Raw genomic sequence first — 15,093 nt, forward strand, 5'->3', positions numbered from 1 at the left:
ATCTGAGCAAAGACATTTTGACTCCAGAGCTTCCTTCCAAGGAAAACTTTTCACTTTAAGCTTTTCCAACTAAACTGGACAGCACATTGTTCTCCTGGGGAAAATCTATTTTAGAAGAGGTCTCAAATTTATAACCATGAGAAGCAATTTGCTCTTTCCCATGCGTGGAAGAGCTACTTACTGTTGGCCGGTTGGTCTGATTTCATACACTCTCCTTCCACAATCGATACATCATCAATAGCAATATCCCCTTCAATGCCAGGGCCCCGGATCCCTTCAAATATGAGCTGCAAAAAGAATATAAAGTAGCAGCAAATCAGAGGAAACCACTCAGCTGCATTTTGTTTGGCATTAAACAACATCTATGGGCTCGGAACAATTTGCAAACACTTTCTATAGCGCAAAAAGACACAGAAAAAAGTTCATATGTAATTGTAAGGTGAACACAAGAGGATGTGTGAGCTGTGGAGGCTTTTACACTTCCAAATGAGCCAAAAAATATCAAAGCTGCTACTCGTCTGCCTTGTTGTCTACCTGGTGTCTCCAGGTCAGCTTTGCCACTGTGCTAACTGTAAAGTATGTAAGTGAAATATTCCTGAAGCAAGGAGCAGGATGAAAAGGAGGAAAAGTTTTAAAAATATTCGGGGTGTTTTTCTCAGCAACTCCTGCCACCTGCAGCACAGGCACAGCTTGAAGAGCAGCATCTACAAGTGTTGGAAGACTGAGCATCCACTGGATCACAGACTGCAGGAAAACACACGAGTCAGAGAAACTCCACACGAAAACCAGGTTTGTGGCTCTCAAAGGTGGCCCAACTGATGACAGCGACAGTCCTGCTTCTCTCCTGCCCCTTTTAGTGGCTCCTCACTGTGTCTGGGAGCTTCAAGCCTTTCTAGGAATTGTTTTATATTTATTAGAGGACATTGTGGCATGTTTTAACACAGAGAGGGTCAGGGTAGAGATTTAATTCCTCTTTAAGGCTTTAACCCCTGCTAAAAGGATGCCTGTGATTTCAAGGTTCTATTAATCACTTTCTGTCAAATATTCCTAGTGTGAAACCCCAACTGCTATGGTTGGGAAGAGAAATGCTGCCTGTATGGAGATGGGTGGCTTGTTGCAAGGTCACTAATTTTATTTGCCATAATGTTTGTTGTAAGGTATGGATTACTTGTGCTAAAGAAACAAAGTTATCCACTCTCCTTCCCCAGACCCAACGGGATGCAGTCCTGCCATTCTGCTGCTTAATTAGCTCTGCAGAAGAGTGGACTCATTCTGTGTTGTGAGAAATTTATTCACTAGGAAACTTCAAAGCCCTCCTAAAGAGAAGAAGGAATTATGTAAGGAATATATTTCCTAAGCAGCACCATTTCCACAGTTATCTCCCCCTCCCCTTCCCCCCCGCTTCAGTCCTTTGAAATATTTTTGGATAACTTCGATGACAAGTTTTTTAACTTTAATCTGCAACAATATATGCATGAAATTCAATGAATTTTCTAAGGGCATGCTGTGGCACTAATGGAGACATTAACTATTGGGGGTAGAGTCAATTTGAAAAAAAACCCAACATATTAATTCCATCTGGAGCAAAATACTTAAATTATGCTTCCTAATGATCCAATTGCGTGAAGGAGATGTCTGGGGCACGTGGACAGGCGCTCTGTTGTTATTGATTTCACCAGGACACAGATCCCAGCCTCTCCTTCCGGCAGCTTCCGACATTTCTTTGCTCATTAATACGGTTCAACCAGAGCTGCTTGTCTGAAATGGGTACCTTTCATTAAAAAATGATGAGTAAACACACGGGGCAGTGGAAGATGACCCCGTAGATCACAAGGGCCTGGTAGCTCACCCAGATGGATGGGTATCACCCAAGGGCGGGTATCGCCCAAGGACCACTTCACAACGGATGCCACCAGGCGCTGCATCGCATGGCCAATTCCCGCTCCACCTTGCTGTGTCCCTCAGCCTTGGCCATGGACGCATCTCCTGACGTGTCCTAAGCCAGGCGGCAAGGTCTGTGCTGGGAGCACTAAATAAACACGAAAGCTGCGCATTTGGAGCAGGGACTCCATCAGTGTTTTATTGAAGTGCACCACTGTAGGTTAATTACTATAACAAGGTGGATATTAGTGCAATGGGGAACTGTAATTGGGGAAACAGTAAGTTTTTCCATAATTTACCCTGTTGTCTGAAAACAGCGTTTCAAGTAATTATCCCTCTGATGATTTTTCGGCTCTGCCTCTGGTGATGGGAAGTATTCAGCTCGAGAGGAAAGTGTCTTCCCTTCTCCGCCAAAGTGCAGCTTGCCCTCCTGCTCCTTGGCAGCAGGCATGCAACCAGTCAGCGGAGTTTAAAGTCAAATCCTTCCTGATAATGAAAAACACTGTTTCCAGACAAAAGGACTCTGTACAAATACAACGGCCAGCGTTTAATTAAAATCTGCATTTGGCAGTGTGTTTTATGGGCCTCAGAGACAGGTTGCTCTTCGCCAGCTTGGCCACGCTCTCTGAACAAATCACTGCAGATGAGTGTTGGCACCATCCAGCCGCAGCTCACAGCTACTTCCAGGAGGTGCCAGATGATCAGAATCCCCTATCGGTATCCCGCAAAACCTATTATCTGCATGACTGTGACTTTACAAAGCTGCTGTTAAAAATACTGCGATTCGCTGAGAGAATGGAGGGACTTACAGGTACAGCAAAGGCCACTCTGCTCCCTGAACAGGGGGAATGGAAACAAGCCCGGTTGTGGTTTAACCCAGCACCATGCAGCCACTCACTCACTCCTCCGCTCCCCGGTGGGGCAGGGGAGAGAGTTGGGGGAGTAAAAGTGAAAGAACTCATCTGGTTGAGATAAAGAATATTCAATATTTAAAATAATAAAACCTGAAATAATAATAATAATAATAATGAATTGTAACAAAAATAGGATAAACGATAATAAAGCAATCAAAGTCATACACCGGTCTCAAACAGCAGTTGCTGGCTGTGCATCAACAAAAATGCAACAAGGGAGAGGTGAGGCTCAGAAACCAAACGAGCTAGACAAGATGGTCACCATCACAGAAGAAATAAAGAATAGGAGAGAAGGGGGTCTCCCTTGCAAAGTCTCCAATTTATAGCGATGTGCTATCTACAGGATAGTATGCATTTTATTGGTCAGCTTAGATCACACACGGATCATCTGTCCTGGGTCATCTGTTCCAGAAAATCCTGGGCTTTCACTTGCCTCCCTTCCTTTTGTGCACAGAGAAGCAAAATTTAAAAAATAAACCCAAACCAACCCAAACCAAAAGAAACTATGGCCACAGGTTCAGCAAAGACTGAAAAACAAACCTTGAGTTAATGCAAACACTGCGCACTATGAATGTTGCTTTTAGCATAAATCCAAAACAAAGTCTCACCAGTGACTACGAGAACAAGTAACTCTATCCTAACTAAAGCTATAACAACAACTTGTTTGTGATAAATCGAACACTGTCATTCTCTCAGAAATGCAGTTCGGCTGAACCGAAAATGGAATTCTACAATTCAATCCCAGCAAAACCGGGACAGTCCCACACTGTCCAGCGTTATTCCAAGTGTCTCCGGGGGATTCTGCTTGTGCTCCTTCATCAGGATTTCAGACAGATGTTACCTTCCTGGCCAGTCTCACAATAAGAAGTAGAGAGGAGCCTCACAAATGTCCCAGCCGGACGGTGCAATGACGAAGGTGTAAGTCCAGGGCTGAAAATCTCAGCGGTATGGCAGGGTCATTTATTTAAGGGCAGAGCAACCCCTCTATGTTTGTGTTTATTCTTTAAAACTATTTAATAAGTGAGTATTTTATAGAGATAGCTTTTATGCAGTATTTTTTCTGACTCGAAGCACTGTAGTCCTCTCAGTTCTTCATGCCAGAAGCTTTATCATATATCACAGGGACTGGGAAGGCATAAATCAAATCTGGGCTGCACTTTTACCCATATAAATTAACCTATAAAAAGTTCTAATTTCTGTGTCAGTGTACTGTTTTATTGCAAAGATTCACTTCAAATCACTCTCCTTAACTTTAACTGGGAGGTTTATATCCTTTCCTACTTAGGCTTCTGAATGGAAAATAAAGTTTGTTTGTTGCAAGAGCTGCTAAAAAAGCAATTTAAGGTTCTGACCACTCTGACATTTATTTGTTGAATTTGTGCAGAGTTTCATGGCTTTACGTTCATTTTATGCTAAGCCTTTGAACACAACAATGTAGAAGGTGAAAAATAGCCAAGTGGAGAAGCTTCCATGCTGCGCACAGCTTCTGGCACCAGTGGATGTGGTTTCAAGGCAACACGAGCGAGGTGCACCAGCAACAGAAGTGACTCCTGTATAATTTCTGAAAACAATGGGGCCCTGTGCAAGGGCTGATGCTCTGGCTCCACCAGCTTGCCCTTCCACCCAAACCTATGCCTTCTTCTCCATGTTGCTGTGGTGACCCCAGGTTTGGACCCCATCTCCCTCCTCTGCACTGCTGGTGCCCAATCCTTTGCTGATGTCCTTGTCCTTCCCCTGCTTCTGCTAAATCCTGTCCCAAGTCTCAGGAATTCCTCTCAGACACAACTTTGGTCTCAGCTTCTCCAGCTACCTCTTCTCTCCCTTTACCAGTCATAAAATCACAGCATGGTTTGGGTGGGAAGGGACCTCAAAGCGCCCCCAGTCCACCCCCCCATAGGCAGAGACCCCTCCACCAGCCCAGGCTGCTCCAAGCCCCATCCAGCCTGGCCTTGGGCACCGCCAAGGAGGGGACACCCACAGCTTCTCTGGGCAACCTGGGCCAGGGCCTCACCACCCTCACAGGGAAGGATTTCTTCCCAGCGGCTCATCTAAGTCTCCCCTCCATCAGTTTAAAGCCATCATTCAGTGTCCTGACCTCACCAGTGCAAACCTCACCCACTCTTATCACCTCCCTTGCACCTGGCCCCATGACCTGACTGTGCTGTAACACCTCCATCCCTCTTCTCTGCATGATTCCTCCCCAGTTCTGCCACTTTGTCCCACTCAAAACTCAGGTAACGTTGTACTTGGCATAGCCCTCTCCTTAATTTTCCTTCTAATTCCCCCACTATGCAATGTTTCTGGGATCACGTATGCCAAATTATTTCTCTTCTGTCATTACCTCTCATGCATGGAAATAAAAGCAAAGGCTGAGGATCAGTAATTACCCATAAAGAACATCCCAATCTGCGTGTTTCAGATAACAGCTTTGACTCGCACTGAGTGACTCTTGTTCCCAACAGCCATCATCTCCCTCAGGGGACCCGGAGGTCACAGCGAGGGGATGGAGGAGCCTGGAGAAGATTGCATTGCATCATCCATGGCGATCCTCACAGACTCGCAGACACGCGGGCTCGCTCGCGGCAGCCGTCTTTTTGGGTCTGTTCCAGTTACAAACAGCTCACAGCATGAATGAGAACTGCCCGTAACAGCCTATCAGCATCTCGCTGTCAAACCCAAAATGAAACATGTGAAAACCTGTCACAGCGTGCGTGCGTCCAGCGACTGAGACACCCAGCTTGGCCGTACCAGAGGCTCTGTGCAGGCAGCACTTCTGCTTTGGTGCCTTTCAGCAAAGACCATTCAAGTCACTCCTTTTTCTGCAGAATGCATCTATTTCTAGAGACCTCTAACACACTGCACCATGGACCCGAAGTATTTTTTCTGCAGGAAGCAATTTTGTATTCCAGTTGCTAATCTGCAATTATAAAAGGTTTTATATTGGCTACCAGCATCTTTATATTGGCATTTTATACTGGCATTTTATATTGGCTACCATCCGAAAGACGTTTTTTCTTCAGGTAAATAGCTGCTGTTCTGCCATTAAACTGTGCATTATTAGACTCTATGGTGCTCACCTATTTAAAGCAAGGAAAGCAATTATCTCTCCATATAGCAACTTTCAGAGCTGAAATGAAGCTGTAAAACCCTGTGTCAGAAGGAAAGGGACAATGTACACAGCACCCCCCTACCTCTGAAGACTGAATATCCCCGTTCCCGGTGTGCGACGCAGAAGCCATTACCTGAAATGAAGTTGGGGGGTTTATATTAACACGGGCTTGGTTCCAGTGCTGCCCCTTATTTCCACTTGAGGACCACAGGGGGTTTTCTATGGCGGTCTGGCCTTTCAGCCGCAGGTAAACGTTCAAGCTCCCTGGAAGAGAGGAGGAGAAGTGGAGGTGGTGAGGCTGTGGTGGAGCAGAGATGCTGGGTAGAGCAGCACCCCCCTGTTCATCCCCCACTCCCTGTTTTTCATGGGTCTCTGCTGGGTCTGAGCAGATGCTGAGAGTTTCTGGTCATAAATTCAAAAAACTTTAAACTTTGGAACACCATAAACTGGTGATGGGAATTCTCAGCAGAGGTAAACTGAGGGCTTCCCAGGGCAAAATGGGCAAAAAGGCGTTTTCCATGCTTTAGTGCAAATGAGGCATTTATAACCTCCTTACACAAGGGTAAATAAGCAACTTGGTTGCTTTATGCTTAGCTCTTGCTTATACAGACTGTCCAACTTTGTGTTAACTCTGCACAACGTTTAACTAACAGAGCACCACAGAATCTGGTAAATCAGAGAGAGATGGGACACCCTTACTTCTGCTAGGGAGCATTTCTGAAGGACAACGTAATTCTCTGAGTTAAAATAAACTTGGTGAAGCCGCTCACTGTGGAGACAAATCCCACAGACCTGGGTCTTTCCCCACTGCTGACCATTACATTACTGGTTCCAGCACAGGCATTATTTATCTGCATTCAACACCCTTCTCCCTGGTCAACCTTACTGTCCCAGACCACAGACAGAAACCAGCCTGACTGAGTGCACCAAGAGACACCAAATGCATCGAATTCATTGATCATGGCTCAGTAATTCACACATTCTTGCCCACCACTGGTATCTGCAGATGCATGGGGCAGTGGTGTCTCTTTGCGCTGTGTAAATCATTGCATTTGCCTTCACTCGAGAAAGTTCAGACAGCCGAGTTCACACAGGACCACTGTTATTCTATGGGTGTTAGGCACGGCAGCTGGGAAGCTCATACAAATTATATTTGCAATGAAACCTCTCAGATCTGAGGCAGCTGCACGGTGACTCAGCTCCCAGTAATAAAAAGTTCTTATTTCTAGCAATAGTGAAAAAACTCAGTGCCTTGAAAAACATAAGGCTAACGTGTAATGGAGCAGCAAATATTCTCATCACGGCTCTTTCAGCAGGGTGCCCCGAATGAGGCCATACATCTTCTTTGGAGGAGGTGGGGAAACGATGCTCGCCTGGGCAGCACCGTGGCTCCCACTGCAGCATTTGATTGCCCAAACACAGGGGAGCGGGGCAGGAGCAGCACAAAGGAAACGTGGTGCCTGATGAGGACATCCTGTATACATGCACGCTACTGAGTGAAAATAAAAAGACCTGAAACAGAAAGGGCTTGGAGAAGGGAAATGCTGGAGGGGTCCCTGGAGCAGCCTTGAAATACGTCATGGGGCTGTGCAAGGCCGCTCAGCCCCAGCCCTCTGCCAAACTCAACAGCTCTTGGGCAAAGTTTATATTATTCATATCATATCATATCATATCATATCCGTATATTATATCAGTTTGCCCTTCCTCTCCCATCTGCTTCTCTCCAAGACTTCAACAACTGTGCTGGCTCTATGGGCTGAAAAAAGGCAGGGTCTTAGACAAGACTACCTAAAGTTATAAAACCAAGTTATATAGAATGTTATTTTTCTAACAGACAAAAAGCAATGGCAAGAGATGTTGGGAATAACTGAGTAATTTAGCTATGAAAAACATGTAATCCTATCACTGCTGAGAGTATAGAGATTTGAGATTGTTCACAGCATACTCTGTCACATAATTTCTTCAAATTAATAGCAGAATGATAGCAAGTCTTACTTAAGATAAAAAACAGCCACTACAGTACCAGGTATCGTAGAACCACAGAATGGTTTGGGTGGGAAAGGACCTCACAGCTCCCCCAGCCCAATCCCCCCATGGGCTGGGACCCCTCCATCAGCCCAGGCTGCTCCAAGCCCCATCCAACCTGGCCTTGGGCACTGCCAGGGAGGGGGCACCCACAGCTCCTCTGGGCAACCTGGGCAAGGGTCTCACCACCCTCACATGGAAGGATTTCATCTTCATGTCTCATCTAAATCTGCCCCTTCCAGCTTAAAGCCATCACCCATCGTCCCATCACTCCATCCCTTGTAAAAAGTTCCTCTCCAGCTTTCCTGTAGCCCCTTCAGGTCCTAAGGTGCTCTAAGGTTTCCTCACAGCCTTCTCTTCTCCAGGCTGAACAACTCCAGCTCTCTCAGATGTCTCCATAGCAGAGCTGCTCCAGCCCCTGAGCACCTCCATGGCCTCCTCTGGACTCATCTACAGATTTGAATCGGACCCAAACTTCAGACAAATGGGCAATGAAGTGACTCTTGAGCAGGAGACAGACACAGTGGGCAGGAGTAACCACTGTGAATTAAGAAGTGAAGTTTTCTCTCTGTCAGTCCCCTGGCAGGAGAGCGCAGGGTGCTCCGGAGATGCCGTCAGCTGCATCCCTGGGGTTTCATTTTGAGCGCTCATCACCGTATGAACACAAACAGCTTTCATGGTGTGCTCTGACAGCATTTCTGCTTCTGCTTCTTGTGCTGTGATGGCTGTCTAATGACAAGAAAAATTATTGTTCCTGGAGCATCAATTAGAAATGCCCCATTTTGGGGTGTAGATGGAAAAACTGGAAATATAGATTGTTTTAAAAGATGGTGACAGCTCTAATGGAAGTACAGCCTCTTTCTGTCTCACTGCTGAGACACAATAAGGACATTTTCTTGTTCCCCAACAACAGAGTATTGCTTGCTGCACATTAAGTAAGGGGAACTTCTATTTCTCTTCTGCTTTTGGGATAATCTCCTTCCTCCTTCTGAAGGATGGGGAGCAAAGCACTTTCACAGGGAAGCATGCACTTTCTCTGGCAGCTAGAACTCCCAAGATCAGCTCCATGTGATCTGTCAGGATTTACAATCTGACTCTATTTCTGGTAAAGTATCCCTTTAACTTTCTGAATCAAAGTGGGGTCACTCATTTTTAAGAATGGAGGGTGAAGCATCTTTTCCTCTACGCCTCCAAGACCAGTCCACACCAGCGACAGCACATCATCCTAATATTATTTTCCATTTTCTTAGAGATCCTTTGAAACCTTGTTTTGGAAATGAAGATTATTGGAATAATTGGAATAATAACCCTAATACAGCTTGGAAATCTTATGGATGCTGATAACATAGGAGAATAAAGCAACCCAGTGGAAATGCTGACTTGCAGCACCAAAGTCTGCTGAACAACACACAGCATTTTGGGTGAAAAATCAAAGTTTAATGGCCACGTATCTTCCCTGAATGTGTTGTCCCCAGGCCCAAGGAAGGAACAGGCTGGAATTTATTTAAGCCAAATTCCTCTGCAAGCCACTTCACATTTTCAGTGAAGTCAGGGCAACAATCAGTGGCTCAAGGTTATTCAAGAGAAAGAGCCTTCAGCACAGAGGTCACACCGAGGGCTCGATTAACAGCTCCCACCCTGCTCCTGGGAAGAAATCCATGATCTGGCAGCGCAAATTACAGCCAAGAGCTGCGCCGATGGGCAGAGCTCATCCCAAAATGGGGATAAGCAGCACCCTCTGTATATTGGCTGGAAATTCCCGAGCAGCAGTGAAGGCTCCAGGTTCCTAACAGCTCGTGACAGGACAGTCAATCTGTTTTAGCAGTAAGACTTAGAATTATCCACAAGGGATCAAGCCTTAATGAAATTTAATTTTTCTGAAAACAATACTACAAATTAAATTTCCCACAGAATCGTTCAGGTTAGAGGCTGTAGTGTCCAAACCCCTGCTCAAAGCATGGTAGATCAGAGCAGGTTTCCCAGGAACATGTACAGTCAGATTTTGGATATCTCCAAGGACAGAGACTCCACAGCTTCTATGGGCAAACTGTGCCAGTGGTTGACCGCCTTCATAGTAAAAATAAATATTTTTCTTATGTTTAAATAAAATTGTCTCTAGCTCAATTTGTGGTCACTGTTTTCTTGTCCTGTCCCTGAGCACCTCTGAGCTCCATCTTCTTTACAGCCTCCCTTCAGGTATTCATAAACACTGATGAGGTCCCCTGAGCCTTCTCTCCAGGTCGGGCAGCCCCAGCTCTCAGCCTCCCTTCATATGAGAGATGCTCCAGCCCGTTCATCACCTTTGTGGACCTTTGCGGGACTCTCTCCAGTAAGACCATGTCTGTCTTGTACTGGGGATCCCAGCAACGCAGAGGGACAGGGTCCCCTCCCTCTCCCTGCTGGCCATGATCTGCCTGATGTGGGCCAAGAGGGTGGTGGCCATCCTTACCACAAGGGTCCATCTTCTGAAACACTGGGTTATGATTAGGTTTGATTCATCTGGGCAAATCATACTGTTGTAATAACCCCTCTCCTACGCCAAAGTAATTTCCAAGACCACCAAGACCTTAAAAACTCATTCAAGTGGTTACCTCACCAATACAACTATTCATACATGTACTTAAATAATTGTGGTCTTAGAATATCGTCACTCGTTAGGTTTTTATTTTCATTATCCTCATGTGAATGGTTTCACATGTGGGGATTCAAATAGTATATATTTGCTGATTTCACAATATATTTCTTGTACGCATGTTGCGTTCTCACATTTCATAACATTTTGTTGTCATTATGAGGAATTAAAATACTGAATTTAGATGACATGTACAAGCATGCATTCAAACACACAGCTGATGTTATTAAGTTACTACTTCTTGTCACTCTGCTCATTAAAGACAGAATGATAAGTAATTTTGTATAATGCCATCCAAAAGTAGACAATTTTGAACATTTGCTAAAAGGATGGTAACTGTGTTTTTTAACATTAAGGAACAAAAGTGATATTGAGCAATTTTGGGTTTCGACAACTAGGTGTCCACATTGCCACAGAAATGTCCTGTGTAACTGTGATCACTGATCATCATTGTCACCATCTTCACCTGTGGGTCAGCTCCTTCATAACCAGGATTATACATGTTCATACAAGACATTACACATACACAAGAAAGGGCAATCTCAGCACAAAAAAACTAAGGAACTAAGTAGCCTGGGAAGAAAACCAAAATTGCACCAATGAAAGGCCATAGTTTGTGGGGAATTCAGACCTCACATGCTCAGCAAAGCAGAGGCAACTACCCAAAAATAAGAGAACTTGTCTGCTCTATTTAAAACCCAAATTCAACCCGGAGGCAGGCGAAGGTTTCCCAAAGCCACCACCAGAATGCACTGTGAGGATGTGCTTGCCCTTGAAATAGAAAAATCCATCCAGTCAGGTCAGCCTGGCACTGGAAAGCCTCCTGACACACTGGTAAGCACTGGGCACCCCACAGGGATTTACAGGATTTATAAAAATCGGCAGTCTATCACTCATACTTTTATATTTATCCACGCCTCTTTCATACTATGCAAAGAAACTAAAATGCGTGTGTGGAAAGAGCTATGACTAAAAAATAAGACTCTCAGATACACCTTGAAAATACACATTCCCACAGCTTGTGAGCAAATTGGTCCTGACTTTCACAAAGGAGCTGTGTGCTGCTGCAAGTTGCTCCCAAATCTAGCAAGGAGTGACTCAAAACACCATGTTCGCATTAAAGTCCTTGCAGATATCACCTTTCCTGTCTCCATGCTCCAAAGGTCCCTGCTCAAAACCTCACGCATGCCTGAAACACTTCCCTGCTGTAAGAGGAGCTCCTGCTAGCATGCTGATTAATGGAAAACACACTTGTACAGTAATTAGGATGCCATCAGGCACCTCTCTTAACCAGCTCCAGTTGCAACTGGCCCTTGCAGGTGTTGGCAGCCCTCCTGTGCTTTTCATAGACTCATACAATTGTTTGGTTGAAAAAGACCTTTATGATCATTGAGTCCAACCGTGCCTTGTCCACCACTGACCCATATACCTCAGCACCTCATCTACCGTCTGTTGAACCTTTCCAGAGATGGGGACTCCACCACTGCCCTGGGCAGCCTCTTCCAGTCCCTGAGAACCCTTTGGGGAAGAGATTTCCCCTCAGATCCAATCTCACCCTCCCCTGGCACAACTTGAGGCTATTTCCTCTTGTCCCATCACTTGATCCTGGGGAGCAGAGACCGACCCCACCTCGCTACCCCCTCCTTTCAGGAGCTGCAGAGGGGATAAGGTCTCTCCTCACCTCCTCTTCTCCAGTTGAACTCCCCAGCTCCCTCAGCCGCTCCCCATCATTCGTGTGCTCCAAACCCCTCCCCAGCTCCATTGCCCTTCTCTGGCCACACTCCAGCCCCTCAATGTCCTTCTGGGAGTGAGGGGCCCAAAACTGACCCCAGGATTTGAGGGGCAGCCTCACCAGTGCCAAGCACAGGGGAAGGATCCCTGCCCTGCTCCTGCTGCCCACACCAGTGCAGGTACAGACCAGGATGGTGTTGGCCTTCTTGGCCACCTGGGCACTCTGCTGGCTCATGTTCAGCTGCTGTTGACCAGCACCCCCAAGTCCCTCTCTACCAAGCAGCTTTCCAGCCACTCATTCCCCCTTTTGTTTCATACAAGTGGACGTTTCTCCTGCTATTTCTCCCCCAGTGAAAAGACAGGGCCATCGGCTCTCTCTCACCTATGTGCTGTCCATACATGTGATAGTAGAAGCTAAAGCAATAGGCTGTGTTTGTAGCTCCGTAAGGGTTTTTTGGGGCGACACTGAACAGTGGACTAACAAGTCTGGCCTTTTCTCCTTCTAGCCTGGGGCGCGACGTCTCAATGTACATGTAGAAACCTAGGGGAATCCAAATGGAAATCATTAGGTTGAAGTTTTCAAAATTCAAAACACAGACATGCAGGAAGACACCAGAGCTATCAAGCATCTTGATTCATTTTTCATATTCATCTGACATCATCATGGTTTCTAGGACATATTTCTTCCGCATTAAGCCCATGTGATTTCCACAACTGCTTCAAAGACGTGATTTCTACCGTGAGTAAAACAGTGGCTAGCAGGTCAGTATTCGTAAACAACCGCAAATCAATATAATTTTGTGTATGCACAAGAAAAGAAAAAGATCTTGATAATGGGGTTAAGACTTCAGTCTCAAGGTTGCAATTTGTTCCTATAAGCATTGAGCAGGGAAAACTTTTAAAATACAGGGAAAACATATTGATGGAAACGTTTCACAGAACATTTTCAACTGCCCATGTCAATCACATGTTTGAAAGCTCACTTTGGCGAAGGAGAACAATATTCATTTATTCTGATCCTGCACTGTGCCAACAACACAAATAGCATTTACTTAATCCTACCAAGCAAATACAATGCAGTGTGAATTTTTCCCCTTTGGTAGTGCAAGCAGGGGGCATACAATAAAATAACATGAGTTACACTGCAGTGCTTGATAAATTCAGCAAAATATGTCTGATTTTTCAAATGCAAATATCCACTGCAGTCAAGATGGCATGCTTCCGTTAACCAGGGTAGCAGATTGAAAATTACACATTTTAACATCACCCAAAGTAAAAATGGGGCAAAAAAAAATATCTCACTGTGACAGTCTGAAAGAGTCCAAGTTAGAATTTCAATGGCATAAAACAGAAGAATATTTCAAGATGTGCCAGGATATTTCCCCACTAGACTATAACACAAAAGCAATCGCTTTGCAAATGGCACAACAGAAACAATACAAGATGGTTAATGGCACCGTTAGCGGGTTGTGCTTTGGGACCAGCCGCACGCCTCAGTACCGGCAATTTCTTTTAAAAGTCCTTGAAGTATGCTTATTCTTGGAAATATGGAATATATCACGAAAAATGGGGTAGCTGGTTGAGTTGGACAGGTCCCTCAGCCCAGCGGAGCAGCAGGGGAATGGCTGGATCCTACCTTCCTTGGAGCCCGTGCGATCCGCATTGGGGCCCGTGTTTGGGGTGTACTTTGTGTCTCTGGTGGCAGTGCTTTGTTTTGTCCAGTCAAAATTGTCCGTGTCGTCTTGAGTGAAAAGGCAGATGTTCCCGTCCTCAAACCCGCAGTGGAACTCTCCTGCCAACACAGCAAAGGAGCAGAAATTGAGTAGCTGAAGGCACTCACCCTATGCCTGTTTGACAAAGAACTTGTCAATTATAATGAACACACTGTGAGATGATGCTTACTAACAGCACTGGAAAATAGACATACTTTTATTTTACAGCAGTTTCTAGTGTTTAGTGCATATTTTCTTTTGCAGCAACCTCAATGGAAAAAAAATTAACAGTCATTATTTTCTGTTAGTGTTACTTGAAAATGTATTCAAATCTTAATGTACAGCTTCTCCTCACATATTCAGGTGTACACAACTGCCCTTAGAGACATTCTCTCTTCTTACACAGCTGGCAATTCTAAAAAGTTAGGAACAGACAGCATGTCCATAAAACATTAACTAGGGGAAAAAAGAAAGTGAAAATGGGTTGATTTTGGTTTAGAGATAAGAACATTAGGGAAAAGAGGACAGCAACTTTTCAAAATGAAAACTTTATCTCCAAGTGACATCACCTAAACTATTCTTGGTTTTCAATAGGGATGGGAAAGAAGGTAATGGCTAAAATGAGAGCAAAGGAGCTTTAGAGTAGACATGAAGAAAACCTCTATAAATCAGGACAGCAAAGTAGATGAATGGTCTGCTCAGGAAGAGCACTGAGTCCCATCACTGGGCTGTAACAACCAATTAGACACATATCTGGGAGGAAGGTTTAGGTCTACCTGAACCTATATAGGCAGTACCATGTCCTGAAGACATCTCCTGGACTTCCACTAAAATTTCTGTTATGTATGTGAGGTCAAGTGGGAAAAACTTAGGTCTAAAGACTAAAAGTGCCAAGAACCCCAGAGAAGATTACAGGGATCCTCTCCTTTGCGATGCAGAGGTCTGGAAGGGATGAGGAAGTCCTACTGTCAGACATTTAGGAAGCAAAATACATCAAAACCTCAAGGTTCAGTTTTCATCTCAGAACAGAATAAGGCCCAACGTAGTAAAATGTGCAAAAGCTTAATTTTATGCACATGAACAGTTCCT

The 15,093-nt window shown here is 45.0% G+C and overlaps 1 protein-coding gene across 1 annotated transcript in view; it reads right to left on the reverse strand.

Moving 5' to 3' along the window:
- MDGA2 (MAM domain containing glycosylphosphatidylinositol anchor 2) overlaps positions 1-15,093 on the reverse strand; it is a gene marked incomplete at its 5' end in the record, with an annotated part of 91,538 nt that overhangs the window by 1,693 nt on the left and 74,752 nt on the right. Inside the window, 4 exons of the mRNA XM_010191697.1 lie at positions 182-287; positions 6,038-6,168; positions 12,675-12,833; positions 13,929-14,084. Coding sequence (XP_010189999.1) covers positions 182-287; positions 6,038-6,168; positions 12,675-12,833; positions 13,929-14,084 — 552 coding nt within the window. The remainder of the gene's footprint in view (positions 1-181; positions 288-6,037; positions 6,169-12,674; positions 12,834-13,928; positions 14,085-15,093) is intronic.

Source organism: Mesitornis unicolor, unplaced genomic scaffold (assembly GCF_000695765.1).
Source record: "Mesitornis unicolor isolate BGI_N332 unplaced genomic scaffold, ASM69576v1 scaffold849, whole genome shotgun sequence".
In the NCBI taxonomy this organism is placed as follows: domain Eukaryota; kingdom Metazoa; phylum Chordata; class Aves; order Mesitornithiformes; family Mesitornithidae; genus Mesitornis; species Mesitornis unicolor.